Source organism: Carettochelys insculpta, chromosome 4 (genome assembly GCF_033958435.1).
Source record: "Carettochelys insculpta isolate YL-2023 chromosome 4, ASM3395843v1, whole genome shotgun sequence".
In the NCBI taxonomy this organism is placed as follows: domain Eukaryota; kingdom Metazoa; phylum Chordata; order Testudines; family Carettochelyidae; genus Carettochelys; species Carettochelys insculpta.
In genome coordinates this window covers 24,727,591-24,743,918 of record NC_134140.1, presented here as the reverse complement: position 1 = coordinate 24,743,918, position 16,328 = coordinate 24,727,591, and the positions used below count along the sequence as shown (strand labels likewise).

General features: G+C 42.3%; 1 protein-coding gene across 1 annotated transcript in view; it reads left to right on the top strand.

The window, feature by feature from the left end:
- Positions 1-4,074: 4,074 nt before the first annotated feature.
- Positions 4,075-16,328, top strand: part of WFS1 (wolframin ER transmembrane glycoprotein) — a 57,291-nt gene continuing 45,037 nt past the window's right edge. The window contains exons 1-2 of the mRNA XM_074992465.1: positions 4,075-4,179; positions 7,278-7,478. Coding sequence (XP_074848566.1) covers positions 4,131-4,179; positions 7,278-7,478 — 250 coding nt within the window. The 5' untranslated portion in view covers positions 4,075-4,130. The remainder of the gene's footprint in view (positions 4,180-7,277; positions 7,479-16,328) is intronic.

Genomic DNA, 16,328 nt, shown 5'->3' with positions numbered 1-16,328 from the left:
TGAATTTCAGCTACCAGTTTGTCCTCCACTCTAGTGAGAGCCCTTTCTAACTTTACTACCCTGAGTAATTATGATCCGCAAATTTTGTCATCTCATTGTTCACACATTTATCCAGATCATTTATGAATATGTTGCCCAGTACAGATCCTTAAGGAATCCTTCTGATATTTTTCTACAAGGTGGAAAACTGACCATTTATTCCTGCCCTATTTTTCTTTTACTCTGTTACCGACCCATAAAAATACATTCCCTCTTATCCCATGACTGCTTACTTTGTTTAAGAGCCTCGGGTGTAGGACCTTGTCAAAGGCTTTCTGGAAGTCTAAGTAGACTGTATCAACTGACTCACCCTGGGAGCTTCCTGAACCCTTCAACAACTGAGACTGGTGAGGTACGATTGCCATTCATGAAAGCCATATTAAGTCTTTCCCAGCATAACGTGTTCATCTATATCTAATAGTTCTATTCTTTAGTTTCAACCAATTTGATTCCACTGTGCATGTATAGTATTTCCTTTGTATATGTTACTGTACTAATTTAATGGTTCTACAGCTTTTTCCCCATCTCTTGAGTCCTGTGTTTTGGCCTAAGTCAACAATGTAATGTTCTACATTAGTTTAAGTTCTATGATTGTGTATATGGGTGTTTTGTTTTGTTTTATAGTTTGGGGGTAAAGGGGGTTGGCCACTTAAAATGGTGAAAACTTAACCAGTTTGCTTTGGATTGCATCCACTTGCTGCATGCCCGTGCCTCAGTTTTTTAGTCTAAATTAAAACTAGCTTCTGCTCTGTGCAGATTGAGTACTTTGCAACACCATCATATGATTCTACGAAGCCTTATTCCTGTACATAAGTGAAATTTGACTCACTTTCTAACTTTGCATACTTTCTCCCACTCAGAATGATTTTTTTCAGCATAAAAAATGCCAGTGTAGAATATTAGCCTATTTCAACCAGAGAAGAAAAAAATACACCAAAGATTTAGCGGGGAGGCAAGAAATGGCACTGTTCGTGGTTTCCAGTACCTACATACATGCAGTCACCTTTTTTTTTTACTGCTTTACAGAAGGTACAGGGATATAATCTTCATGGTGCACACACAGGCAGGTTTTGAGCAAGCAAGGTAGGACCAAAGAAGGTTGTAAATTACTACATTTTGCTGAGGTAGGGGAAAAAAAACAACTAAAAAAACTTGTACGACTTTTGGAATTCAAGACTAGGTCCTAATATGGTTTATGTTTCGAAACTTTTGGGATGAAATTCCAGTCCCACTACAGCCAATGAGAATTTTGCTAATTCAATGAAGCTAGGACTTTTTGAGTATGTGTGCATGTCTTTTTTGAGAAGACTCTTCAGGGAAATTAACATACATGTTACTCCCCTTTAACTCTCCATCTGTGTATTAGAGAGCACAATTTAACTCATAAAACAGGAGATTGGATTAGGAAAAAAAGCATGATAGGGAGACCCTGTTCTTTCAGGAAGCAACACAGATATCAGGGTATGTCTACACTAAAAGTTCTACAGTTGCAGAACTGTGGCCCTGCGGCTACAGCACTGAGCTCTGTGGTTTAAACACAAATGGTAGGGGTATTTTTGCCGATGCAGTAAATCCTCCCACTGAAGAAGCTGTTTACAGAAGAACTTTTTTCTGAGATTTACAATGTTTACATTGTTTTTAGGATGGCTCATCTCCATCCCGAGCATCAGTGTTAGGTCAGTGTAATAAAGCTATGGCTGCACTACGAGAAAACCCAAATTTAAGGCAGTTACCTCGATTGTACCAAGTGACTGTCTTCATTGTAAATACCATTAGCTCGATTTTGGGAACACTAATATTAATATCATAACATCTTTGAAAATGGCAGGGTGTAGCATCAAGTTTAAAAGTTTGAATTAAGGCCAATGTGAAAGTGCCATGTCTTAAAATTGAATTTATTAGCCTCCAGAAGTGTCCTGTATATATCCAACAAAGCTATGCCGTTACCCACCATGTATGGCCACTTCCATCTTCGCTGCTCTCCAGGTGCACAGGAAGTAGGTCATAGCAAGACTGCAAATTTGATTTAATCAAAATTCATTTGAATTCATTCAAAAGTGCATGACAGTCTGGGAAATCGCCATAATGGTTTGTGAAATGACTTGAAGCTTTGAGGATCCATGCTTGCGCTAGCACTGTGCCAGAGAAAATGGCACGATCTCCTGTTCGTTTTCACGCTGTTAGTAGGCGCTCTGAATTCTGGGACAGTGACATCAAACACCCACAAGCAACAGAGGCAATCTTTTTCCCCACAACTCATTGGTACAGAACCTCCAGAAAGCAATAGGGCTCAGGCCCTGTGGAAGAGGTACCCATAATGCATTGCTCATGCAGTCAGACTTGGATAAGGCAATGGGGACGCAGTAACTCAACACTTAGAAACGAGGGGTCAAATTTCCAGAAAGTCTGAGGACACTTAAATTCAAATAAGAACGAGGATAAAAAATCAAATTTAGCAAAAGTAAAATTTATTTCTAAGTGTAGACATAGCCTAAGTTTTAGGTGCAAACTAGGCATCATATGCAAAACCTAAACACCTTTACAACAAGTCGAGGTATTTCTCACCCCTGGTAGGAAGAAAGAGATTGGTATCTGTAAATATCTATGCAGCATTCAGACAGTACAACAGAACCTCAATGTCACAAACTTAACAAATACAGTAATGTGTGTTAAACAGAATTATGAAAACCAAAGTTTAAACAGAAGTTTGACAAGGCAAGGAAGCTGTTGCTGTATGTGCTTTTAATTTAAATGAAGAGGTTTAAAAGCACAGTTTGTATGTAGCAGTTTCAAATATGCATTGCCATTTCTAAACTTTTGATTAGCCATAACATTTTGTGCAGCTAGTAGCACTTTAGAATTATGAACAACCTCTGTTGGTGTTAGTAATGTAGATGTCCTTTTAGGGTGTGCACATGCCCACAATTCATCACTAAATATGTTTTACCAGTTGGGTTATCTCACCCAGGCCGGGCTGGGGCCTTACACGGTCTGCAACATGACCACCTACCCATTTCCCCAATCTGAGGTTCTGCTGTGTGCTGATGGGTACTATGATACTTCCTAGATAAAGGTATTAGAGGGGAAGCTGTGAACTACTCCCTTGCCCCAGTCATCTCCATCTGCCCTCTCCTCCTTCCGGAACACAGAAGTCTAGTGGGAAAGAAGTCCAGCTTTATTGTATTTCTTTGTAGTCCTCCCTCCCCACCCCACACCACCCCACCCCACCCCACGCCCGCCTTGCGGCTCAGGCATTAGCCTGGGGCATGGGAGAGCTGGTTAACATCTCCCTGGGGGACCTTACTGCCCCGTGAAAGGCGCTGCTAAGATGCAGAGAGGAATGCTGACACGGGCAGGCATTGAGAAGAGTTCCTAAGCAGATCCAATGACAGAGAGGTAGCCGTGCTAGCCTGTATCCTAACAAACCAAACCAGCAGCCCTGCAGCACTTTAAAGACTAACTAAATAGTTCATTAGGTGATGAGCTGTTGTGGGGCAGACTCACTGCCTCAGCTCTGGAGATAGCGCTGTAATGGAAATGCAGATCTAGCAGGGACGACGCTGGGCTCGCTTGGGGCGGGTCAGGCTGACCTCCCCCCGGGAGGCACTGCACCCCCACCCGGAATCCTGCCCGGTCCAGCTCCGATCGGGTCCGAACGCCGCCGCTCGCTGCGGTGCAGCGCCGTGACTCCCTCCGGCTACCCCACTTTGCACCGCCCCCTTGGTCCTGTCCTGTCCTACCTGGCCCTGGCCCTACGGGCGCCTCGCGCAACCTAGCACTGGCCCGCGCAGTTCCCAGGCCGCTCCCAAGGCCCAGCACAAGGGGAGTGACCACCGCCCGTCCGCCTATCACAGGAAAACACACCCCGCGTCCCTGCCCGCCCGCCCCGGCAATACAAGGTCCCGCCCCCTCCCCGCCGCTCCCAGCCAGCGGCCGGCCGACCCGCCCAGCAGGGGGGCGGGAGCGCGGTGAGTGGCAGGCGAGCTGCCCCTTCGCGCGGCGTCGGGCAGGGATCGGGGGCGGGCTCGCAGCTTCCCCGGCTAGGGCTGCGGGCAGGCAGCGCAGCTTTCGGAGTCTGCGCGCAGCCGTGGATGGAGCCGGAGCTGAACTTCGTCGGGGACTCTTCCTTGCCGGGCGCGGGTGAGTGTTTGGGGGCCTGGAGTCTCCGTCAAATAGTGGAACCTCCCTGCCTGGCTGGGCACGGCCAGCCTTGGGGCGCTCTGCAGCCCTTGGTGGCGGTTGCCTGCACCTTCCCCCCAGCTGCGCCCCCTTCTCGGGAGCGGGACCCCGTCTGCCTGCTCCCGTCCCCCAGCTGCGCGCCCTTTTCGGGAGCGGGACCCTATGGCCCATGTTTGTCTCCCCAGCTATGCACTCCACCTTTGGGAGCGGCAATCTGTTGTCTGTTCCAGCCAGCCGTGTACCCCTCCCCAGCTGTACACACCCCTTCCAGGCTGGACCCCCCCCCCCAGTTCTGCTCCTCCCTTGGCTGTGGAGCCTCCCTTGTGGCTTCCTTTATTTCCCTTTCTCCCCTCACCCTTCTGCGCAGTGCCCAGTGGAAGCAGGATCCAGTACAGGGACCCTGGACCTAGCACTGGGCAATGCAAATAAGTTGCATTGTCATGTCCAGCTTCTTTTCTATGAGCTAAGATGCAGACTCTCGCCAGTTTCATCCATTCCGGGGACCGTTGCTCACAGCACACACCTGCCTCCTAAATCTCCAGCCTCCCCCACTAAGCGACTGCGGGGAGACCTGCGGTGCAGCCCCTAAGATGTACTCAGTTCATTTTCTTGTGATGTTTGCTCCCAACCTGCTAACCTGGAGCAGCTATCTAAGTACCTGCTCTTTCCTAAGCATATTGCTTCCCTCCCTCTCTTGTGCTGTTGTTTTGATGAATCCCCCAGAGCTTCGCGGTTAAAAGTGGTTGGGCCCTGCCTTGCTGAATTTCGGTAGAGTCCCTTCAAGTAACAGTTCTGGCAAGGGCAAACAGAGCATTTGCTCTTTTTGCATAGCTATGCTGGCTCATTGGAGTAAACACCTTTTTTGGTAAGCAGTCTGAAACAGTCCTGCCTCAAACACTGTTTCTTGCATTTTTGTTAAGTTTCTTACATTCCTTCCTGTCCTTTGCAGGATCGAGAACTTACTCTTATTTGGAAAGTTTTCTGAGTGTACAAAAGACTTTTTTTTTTTTTTTCAAACTTGGCTTAGAAACCCTCACTGTGCGCATTCCCTTTTCAGGATTTCACAAGCAAATCATAGGATAGGGATTGTTTCCAGCGTTGTCTGTTGCTGAGGGCTTTTAACATGAAAAGACAGTGAGTTCACTGCATAGATTGGGTCACTGAACAGATACTAGAAATGCTTTGCATTTTGAAAAGGCTGATCCTCTTATAAATCACATGTCAACAAATTTGCCTACATTACTAGTAATCTTTTGGATAATAAAAGTAAGATTGTTTTTCAGTGTAGTTTGCTTTTGTTTAAACTCTTCCTTTACTTTCTGTGTTTCTTTCAGCTTGGACAGAAAGTCAGTTCATGTTTATACAGATTCTTAGTGCTACAGTGGCTGAATATTTTACTTGTTTTAAAAAAGTTGTCTTTGTTAATTTTTCATTGAAAAACACTATGGGGCTTGTTTTATTTTTTCATCCAGTTGAAGGTGCTACAGGTTGAATCTCTCCAGTCCTGCAACATCTGTAATTGAGAGTGCTTTCAGTTAGAGGATCACTTATCATGGGTGTGGCCAAGGTTCCCATGGTCCAGTAAAGTTTTATTTACAGCCACCAGTCCTGGCTTTCAATGTTCTGTGCTCTTATTTGGCTCTAATTTTCCCCTAAGTGTCTTCTAAGAGCCCAGTAAGCAGTAGAAGTGTTGTTAAAGGGGTAGACAATATTGACCACCCATGGTCTGGCAAATTCTCTTGTTGAGCACTGATCAGGTCCTGAGGGTGCTGGACTAGAGTAGTTCAACCTGCACTTTCTCTAACTTTTTTATAGTAAGTTTGTTTTCATCTTCCTTTGAAAATGTTGGAGAGCTGCTTTCCTCACCTGTTGAAGTGAAGAATTGAGAGGAACACCCCCTCACCCCAACTCCAAGAAAACTTTGTAACATAAGATAACAATAATTCCACTACTTTATTGGAAAAGGTCATTTTAATCTGTGTTTTCCTGCATCTGATAAGGCAGAACTGTTTTAGCTGTTCATGCTGTGAAATAGAAGTTGTAATGCAAGATAGCTAGTACAGCAGTCACCATTACTGTAATAATTTTCGGAGCGATAGCTGTGGTAGACTGTTTCAGCAGAAACCACACGGAATCTTGAGACACCTTAAAGACTAACAGTGTTAGTTGGGCAAAAGCACAAAAGCTTATGTGCAAATAAAATTGTTAGTCTTTAAACTGCCATATTACTATAATATTCTTCTTAATAAAAAAAGTCCTGTGAGTTGTCCAAATTACTTAGTACCTTACAAGATAAATATTTATCATAGACATTTTTATTGTTTTATGACTTAGGATTTTAGCGATCACTCTGCTAGTACAATTCAAATTTTGAGCCCCAATTTATTGAAGTCAGTATTCATCTTTGTGACTATAATTATAGTTACTAATTTTGAGCTTGTGTTCATAGCTTGCCTCTATTATGCATGAGCATACACATTTTTTAGGGAAAAAAATGATTAGAAGAGGATTTAATAGGCTGATATTTTAGCTACTCTGTTAAAGTGGCTTCTGTGGAGTTTTTGTGCTCAGGCTTTACACTCAGTTAAGTCAATTTCAGACATAAAGGCTGAGTCTACACTTAAAACATTAAAGTGCTGCTGCTGCACCACCGCTTTAAAGTGAAAGTATGGCCACAGTGGGAGAAGGCACTGGGAGAGGGTCCCTTTACACTAGTGCTTTGCAGTGCTGTAACTTGCTGCAATGGAGGTGAGTGCGAGTGGGTTTCACACCACTGAGCCAGAAAGTTGCAGCACAGTAAAGTGATGGTGTAGGCATGGCACTAGACTTATCACGCTCCTTACTGCGTGGACACACATCTTTGTGTTTCCAGCCTTGTAAAATGTAAACTTCAGTATTCCCTTTTTTTCTGTACAAAATAAATGACCTTTTAATCTTCTAGGGGGAGATTATCAGTCAGAGTTTTTGTTCCTAACTGCCTTTTATGCAAGACCATACAACCTAATTATTGTGTTCTTTTTCTCAGTTATAAATTTAACTTTTTTTTTTTCCCCCTGCAGCTGAAATGGACTCAGAGCCTAATCCTTCAAGCCCTTCTCACCCACAGCAGGGCAGATCTCAGCTAAATGCAGCTGCTACTGTGGGCCATAGTGAGAGTAATCAGAAACCTGGTTCCCCTTCAGGAGATCCATTGTCCTCTGCAACTTTTTCCCCTTCAGCTGCCAGCCAGTGTAACAGCAGGGAGAGGACTGAAAGAAGCGGTGAGTCTGAAATAATACTTGTAAAATCAGAACATTAGAAATACTGTCAAAGTAAATTCCTGCACTTGAAGGGACATGATCAATTTGAAAAAAAAGATTACTGCAGGGATTTTTTTATATGAAAGATGGGAGAAATTTGTTTGAGTATAATTGAGAAACTACAAAAGGGAAGCAATCTGTTTCTCTCTTTTGTGAACACATAGCAACAGAGCACTGAGAAGGTTTATTTTTTAATCACAAACTAATAGGGGGATTCAAGAACAAACAAACTATGTAATCAGAAACTGCTTTTAACTAACTTCTTAAATTAACTAGATTACACTCTTGGGGAGCATCTACTTCGGGGAAGTTTGACCTGGTCAGTGTCGATCTTCCAGAATTCGATTTTTGCATGTCTGATAAAGATGCGCAAAATCAATCTCTTTGGGGTCAGCAAATGACCTTTGTACTCCATGCTATCGCATGGCGTAAGGGGTGTTGATGGAGGGGAAAAATGCTCTTGTTGACTTTCCTTAATTAGGACATTCAGATATATCAATTTCCGATATGTCGGGAAGCTTGCCATAACTTGAATTGTGCATCTGAAATTTGACTTATTTCCCTAGTATAAACTAGCCCTTAGGTCAGGGCTGCAGTGTAGCCCTATCTCAAAATAAGTTACACAGTTTGCGTTGTGCAAAGCGTGTAACTATTATTCTCAGGCATCTTATTTTGAACCCAGTGCAGGCTACACTGCATCAGAGTTCAAAACAAGTGCTTAATTCAAACTCGCTGTTTTCCCTTGTACAAGAAAGGTTACCGGGAGCGAAACACCGGGCTTGGAATAGCCCTGCTATTTTGAGCATCATGTTTGGCCGTGCAGTTTCTATTTCCGAATACAAATGTATGCCAAAATAGAAATAATGGTGTAGCTTTAGCCCTAGAAAGACAGCAAGGGTCAGGCAATATCTTATACCAAATCAACTTGTGTTTATGGAAAAAGATAAGCGATGTCTCTTACACAGAGCTCCTTTTCAGGTCTGGGAAGGGTACTCTGATGTCACAGCTATATACAAGGTGGAACAGATCCTTAAGCATAAGCATGTTACAAGAGACCATTCCAGGTGAGGTGGGCAGTTAAAACTCTACCTTTTCAGAACAAAGGAGGTTTAGTAGGTTACAGATTGGATTTATGGCTTATTACAGCAATATTTTTCAGTTTACAATTTTCATTGTCTAGCACAGGCATCCAGGCTCATCTTTTGAAGGTGGTATCCAGGTTTCTGTTGAGATATCACATATGTGGTGACTGCTTTCTGAAAACTGTTAACCTTGGGGTGATATGGTGTATCTGTCTTTTATTATTTTTTTCTCTTGTGTTCATTTGCAAGCTTAATGATTATCTTGCATCACCGACCTAGTAGTTGTTGGGGTATTAAGTGCATTAGATGAGGTACACCACATTGTGTGATAGGCATGTGTAGGTGCACCTTGTGCTCGTGAATGAATTCACAGGGCAAAATGGGGATAGATTAGTATGTATGTAGGAGTTCTGATCAGGATTCATGATAAATGTTGAAAATCAAAATGCTACTTGCAAGTTACATGGGGGAAAAATGTAATGCATTATTAAAAGTGATGGAGAGTGAAGGTGGTCTCTTTGTAGTTCCTGGAAGAAACAAGTGTCCATCTGCAGTATTTTGGACTCCTGAAAGCAGGTTTTAAACTTACTCTGCAATCTCACACCTGTATACCACTTTAGCCTGTTCCAAATTTCTCCAGTCCACTGTTCTCTTTTCTCTTTTTTGTTGGGGTTTCCCAGTGCTGCAATCTGCTGCTTTTTCTTGTTCTGAGTTTAAGATGGAAATCCATATGAAACTGAAGTGATATAAGTATACTAACAGTCCTGCTATTGATGTTTTTTTTTTGTTTTGTTTTTTCTTTCCTCAGACTGCCACAAAACATAATTTTGAGCAAATATATCTTTGGGTTTATGCTCATATATTTCAGATGTACAGCTTTCATCTAAGCAGGCTGTGGCTACTACAAAATTAAGGCCGTTCACTTGGGCCAGGGAGCAAATTCAGTGGTTGGGGTAATGATTTGTTGAAGTCCCAACTTTCTGATTTGCACCGTTAATATATTATCAGCTTTCTAACTCGCCCAATGAGGAAGTACTACAGAACTGTTGAAGAATTGACACTTTTGACATTAATTACATGATTATGAAATTGCGATTAGAGCTAAGAGGTACTTGTTTCCCCTCTCCCTCATCCACCTGTTTCTTAGTACTCTTCAACATGAAAAAGACAATAGCAACAATATGAAAACCCTGGCATTGAAATGTATCGGGCTTTATGTAATTTTAGAAAAGAGTGGTATTCTATTCATGAGTTATGCAAAATTGTGAAAATATATGCCAACCATTACTATACCGCCATTACATACAGAGGATTCTGATAGGTATGACATCTCCTTTCCAGTCAATTTTGATAATTTCTAATTCTCTATAAATGTCTAGCTTCTTAAAATACTGCTAAACTTTGTCTCTCTTACATCTCTTTGCAGGTCCTTCACTGTGTTAACAATACGTTTTGTTAATTTTACAAAAACATACACTTTATTTTAAGTGTGTTGCTTTTTCATTTTATTTAATGTGCCCTTGTTGTAGTAGGAGGATAAATAATAATATCTGAACAATCTGTATAATAATAAAAACAAAAAGCAGTCATGTAATGTTGTTAGCCTTTAAAGTGCTACATAACTGCTTTTTGGTTTTGTGAGGTTACAAACTAATGCAGCTACCTCTCTGTGACTATAAACCTGTATCATATTTATTACTTATCCCTCATTAAACAAGTACATTACTTATGGGAACTCGCTAAAACGAGGGACACACGTACTTACTTTTGCTCACTAGACGAGTGGACACCTCCCCGCTGCTGATACGAGCCTTACCCCAATCGCCATGGCCCCAACTGGCTCCACAGCCCCACTGGAGCCACCACCAGGTTTTAACCCTCCCTCCCACTTATAGCCCCAAACTGCCCCCAGCCTTTAACCCTCTCTAACACCCCCCACACCACCCCGGAAACCCAAGGTTCACTTACCTTTCAAAGGCAGCACCACATCTTGCCACTCCTTCACTGAGTTAGGAGCACTAGGAACCAGCAGAGACTTTAACCTAATTCTTGACCTTCTTCCCCCTCCCCACCCCTCCACTCTCTGATTTGCTCACCTTGATTATCTTTTTCTGATTTGTCCTCCTTGCTTACTGTTTTTGGTTCTCTGTGCCTTAAATATTGAGTCTGGTCTGGTCTGGCTATGGTCTGAAGAAGTGGGTCTGTCCCACGAAAGCTCACCTAATAAACCATTTTGCTAGTCTTTAAAGTGCTACTTGACTGCTTTTTGTTTTGATAGACTTTAACCTGTATTTAATGGTAACTTAGTGTCCCTCTTACAAGTCTTTTGCCTATGAGCAGACAGTTGGGAACCAATTATCCTGGTATAGCGAGGGATGAGTGTATTGCATTTACTTCTATCATATTTCTTCTCTAAACTATGGAGTGTAAATGTTTTCAGCTCTCTCATTTTGAAAGTGTCTTGATGCTTCTAATTCAGTGATTGGCACACTGTGGCTCATGGGCTGGAGATGGCTTATCAGAATTGTGTGTGTGGCTTGCAAGACATTTTGTTTACCATTGCCAGGTGCAGAGTTGCCAGATTCTGCTGCTTTTTGTCTACATTGTGTTTTTCCTACCAGTATTAACAAGTGACACCCATGTAAAGCAAGGATCCATTAAGTGAGGTGTATGGTGATTGTGCACAACATTGACTGTGACAGCTGGCTGTGCTTTCTGCCTTCAGTCAAAGCGCTGCTACATTTCAGTTGGTACACCCTGTAAATTCTAGGTGTGCAATCAGTTAGTGAAACTATTCTGTCATAACAAAGATAATCTTGTGGCCCTCAGAGATGGAGTACCACTCATGTGGCCCACTTCCTGCCCTAGGTTGTCCATCACTGTTGCAATTACTTTCATCCTCTGCCCTTTTTTCTTTTATTTTTTTCTTCCTCTATCCCTTCTTTTTGTGTTATCTTCCTTGAGATTTGAGCAAAACCAAATACCATTTTGGTTCAGGCATACCATCAGTTTGTAGAGTAGTAGTAGTATGGTTTTGGTATGATTCTCTATCCCTTGCATAATGTAGTCCCCAACATTTTAAGCATTGCTGAACATTAAACAGCTGTTTTCAGTGAGCTGTCTACCATGACCCCTGGGTTGTTGTCTTTTTTTTTTTTCTGCATGATTGATTACATTTAATTTAGACAATATGGCTGTCAAGGCTAAATTATTTCAGGCAACAGGCATGACTTTGCATTTTTCTCCAGCAAATGCTATCTGTCTTAACACTGATACCTTGAATTTGTGGGAAGGAGAATCTCTGCAGTAGCCTCTTCTCCCCTCCAAAAACCAGAACAAAACCTAAAGCTTTATTTGCAGGAGGGGCGTAGAGGTCGTCTTCTGCCCCAACCATGGCCAGTTGAAGCTTAAACATAGAATAATATGGATAGAGTTTTAAAGAGATTCTGATTACAAGGAAGAATAGGTTACTCAAAATGCATTGTTGTTTTTTGCAAAGTAGTAACACTCAAAGACAGGGTATCTCCAGTGGAGAATGACGGAAATCAGAATATCTGAAAGCAGTGGTATTAATAGGAATTTCAGGATCACCACAGTTTATCCTGTCCCAACCCCCACCCCCAACTGCTGGTGACTCACCAGAGCCACTGCTACCACTCTGGAACCTCTGGGCTTTCATGAGCCGCACTGGGCCCCGTGGCTTGCACTGCGGCTGGAGCTGTGCTGGCCACTTCAGGCCACGGCTAGGGCCAAGCCAGCCAGGTCAGAACTGCCACCGGGCACTTGTGCCACCAAGTGGTGGAGGGAACTCCATGTAAATATTGGAGACATATTGGACACCACAGTCTTAAAGTTGTCTCTAAATGAGAGCCACTTTTATTGCTGATGAGCCAAGGAAGAATGAGGAATCGAGATTGTAAGTAGCAATGTTGGCTGATGTGGTCTTTCTGGTTTAAAAAACAAACCAACAAACAAAACCAGAAATAGGCAGCAGGCTCCTCAGGAGAGATCAGATTCCCTTTTTTACTTGGGTGAATTAATGAGTCAATAACTTGGAATAACAGCTGGGGGTCATTATCTTTTTTTTTTTTTTTTGTGGTGATTGAAACTGTGAACAAGGAGGATAATAGTCCATTAAAGTGTTGTTCAGAAATATGTGTAAAACTGCTTATTGTAAATACTTTTTAACAGTTTCAGTGTGTTATCCTTGTAACCCTGAATGAAGTATAGCTAAAAGTTGTGAAATATTAAAAGTACTGACCACTTTCGCCTGACTCATGCCATACAACTAAGATTGCCAATTCTACAGACTTAAATTTGTAGATGAAGTGATTTAAAAGCAGTAATTACTAGTGGCTTAAAGAGTTACTGTGAGGAGGGAGAATTTAGATATTATGGTTGTTTTAAGACTTTTTTTAAAAGATGCATACAGTGTATCAAGCTTGTCTACCTTGATAGCATGATATAAACATATTGGCACTTGTTTGGGGTGGCCTACGGAACTCCTTTATGACTCTAGTACTTCCATACACCTACCAATAATAACTTAGAGAACATCTGTTTATCTTAACAAAGAAGATTATGAGATGGTTGGAATAAAGTCTGAAAGTATCTGTATGGGGAACAAATAATTGATAATGGGATGTTCTGTCTGGCAGAGAAAGCTATAACATCTATTGAAAATAAGACAATTTGAGACTAGAAATAAGGCATACATTTTTAAAAGAAAAATTAACCACAGAGCAATTTACCATGGGTCCTTGTGGATTTTCTATTACTGACAATTTTTAGATCAGGTTTGGATGTTTTTTCGAAAAAGATAAGCTCTAGGATTGGAATTATTTCAGAGAAACTCTGTATCCTGTATTATAGATTAGATGATCACAATAGCCTTGGAATCCACATCTTTATAGTATATTTCTCCTAACTTCATCTGTGTATGCTGCGCTTAAAGGTATAACAATGTTATGCAGATGTCACGAGAACTTTTGTGCTCTAGGTACCCTCTTTATCTTCATTTAGGGAGCAGTCCTGCAAGTTGTTGAGCAGGCTGGCCTTGGTCAAACACATACTCTTAAGCATGTGCTTAATTTTGAGACCATAAGTAGTCCCATTGGATCAAGCTTCTTTTATCAACAAGTCATGCAATCTCTCATTCTAGGTATGTCAAATGGTTAACTGATAAGCATAAGATTCACTGGTATGCTTGCTAGTTAATTGGCCCTTGCTGGTGAACTATGATAGCTAGACTAGGCTGGCTAGGCTGAAGTGGCCATGGAGGGGCCAGCAGGACTGCACGGCTGCAGAGAGGCTGGTCGGCAGACCTTGATTTAAAATGGTTAACTTTTAACATCCCTGCTCAGTTCCTGTGTTAATTTGCTGTTAGGGAATCTGTTTGCTTTCCAAGGGTTATTCATATAGTTGACTTCACTGTGGGTGGTAATGATAACATGAGGATTCTTTATATAAATCAGTACTGGTTTGAATGTAAACTCAGCACGCAACTGGCAGAGACCCAGCAAACATAAAGCACGGAGTCTATTTTCAGTAGAACAAAGGTCCACTCTCACCTCACCCTGTCAGGAATCGTTCAAGTCTTTATGGAGAGCACCTGCAGAAATAAGTGTCTGTATGTTTATGAGAAATGGGGGAAAAGGGTGGTGGCTGAATACTAAATAAAAATAAGAATAACTTTCTATGGATTTAGCATGAGTGTGTCTTGACAGGGAATTTGTCACTGAATTATGTGTATAAATGAGTAATTAGGGCTTCTGCAGCTTGGAATTGATGCATCATCTCTATCATGTCTGAGATTTACAGTTAGTAACCGCTTAAAACCAAAACAATCCTGGTATTCCTCAGAAGTAGTGAAAATACAGAATACCTTTTGAAAATGTGGGAATTGGCTGAGACGACCAGTCTGGACCCTCGGTCCCACTTATAAATTTTACATGTTACCTTGAAAATAGCAGAATAATTAACCCTTTTAAGCTGCGGTCTCTTAGACGAGATTAATTGATGAGCTTCTTTGCCATTAACAATATAGATGATACCCTGGGGCCTGGGCAAAGCTGGGGAATGGAGTGAAGGAGGCTGTCTTTGTGCATATTCGACATACTTACCTACCATAACAATTGTGTTCTACCTGTCAGCAGGGTTTGAGGGGAGCAGTGGGAAAAGGAGGAAATAGTTTGATTGGGAAGTCTGAAAGGTTTTTGAAGTTAAGGACTTTTATTAAGAATTAGGTAATGCTTTGTTTTGTGCATTTGCTCTTACAGGTGTATGGATTTTGTTTATTACAAGCCTATTAAAGAAGGGAAGTTGAGAGCCCTTTGAATGGGAATTACCTTTTATGCCATACTTGTATGTATACTTGGGATTCTCAACATCCTTGGATGAGTCTAGTTATTGTATACGTTTTACAGAAGAGTTAACCTAACTACTGTCGGTTGGGAAGCTGGTGTTCCTGACCCAATGGAAAAACACTTTGGCTGTGTCCACACTGAGATAAATTCAATTTTTTTTAATAAATTTGATTATTTAACCTCGATATTATGAATTCAAATTAAGTGTCTACAAAGCTTCTTGAAATTCGACCCATCTTTTTTTTTCCATTCAAGTTTTCCCATCGCCATTGCCCTGTACAAGTTCAACAGCATGGGCATTGTATCATGAGTACCTATCCCACAGTGCCTTAGCCTCGGTTGGTTGTAGGCATTTCATGTTTGAATCCCAGAATTCAGAGTACCAGTAACCATGCAAAAACTAACTTTATGATGGGCTGGCCCCTGCCCTGAAGCACAGCAACACAAGAATGAGGCCAGCTTTAGCAGGTCAGAAGTGAGTGGCAATCACGCTGTGGAAGTTTTGCAACGCTTGACAGTTATCGGTTAGTGGCAAATCATTTTGGGATGGGCAGATCTACAGTGGGATCCGTGGTGATGGAGGTGGTCTATGCAGTCTGTTGGCATCTCCTCCTGAAGACTGTGACCCTGGGAGATGTACAGGCCATAGTGGATGTCTTTGCTGCCCAGGGGTTTACTAACTGCGATGGGGCAATAGATGGTACACACATCCCTATCATGGCCCCAGACCACCTAGCCTCTCGGTATGTAAACGAAAAGGGACACTTCTCAATGGTGTTGCAGGGGTTGGTAGATTACAAAAGTTGTTCCACTGACATCAGTGTTGGCTGGTCAGGGAGTGTTCATGACATGCACATCTTCTGAAATTCTGGACTGTACAGAAAGCTCCTGGGATGGGACATTTTCCCCCAGCTGGGAAATCACCATTGGCGACATGGAGACACCTATTGTTACATTGGGCAACCCTGCTTACCCTCTGCTCCCGTGCCTTATGAAGCCCTACACAGGAGCCCTGGACCCCAGCAAGGAAAACTTGAATCCCAGACTCAGCAGGTGCAGAATGGTGGTAGAATGCACCTTTGTCCATTTAAAAGTGAGGTTCCGATGCTTATTAACCTGTCGACCTTTCTGAAACAATTGTCCCCACCATTATTACAGTGTACGCTATTTTGCACAACATATGAGAATCCAGGTGGGAGACATTCCCATCCATCTAGAATTCCTAAGCTGAGGCCATAGGCAAGGCTTACATGTAGCTGCCTGCACAACTATTCACCAGTAGCCATGCTGAGGCAGCAAAAATAAGGGACACTTTAAAAAAATAGCTTCATGAATGATCTGTAACGCACATGCTGTCAATGTAT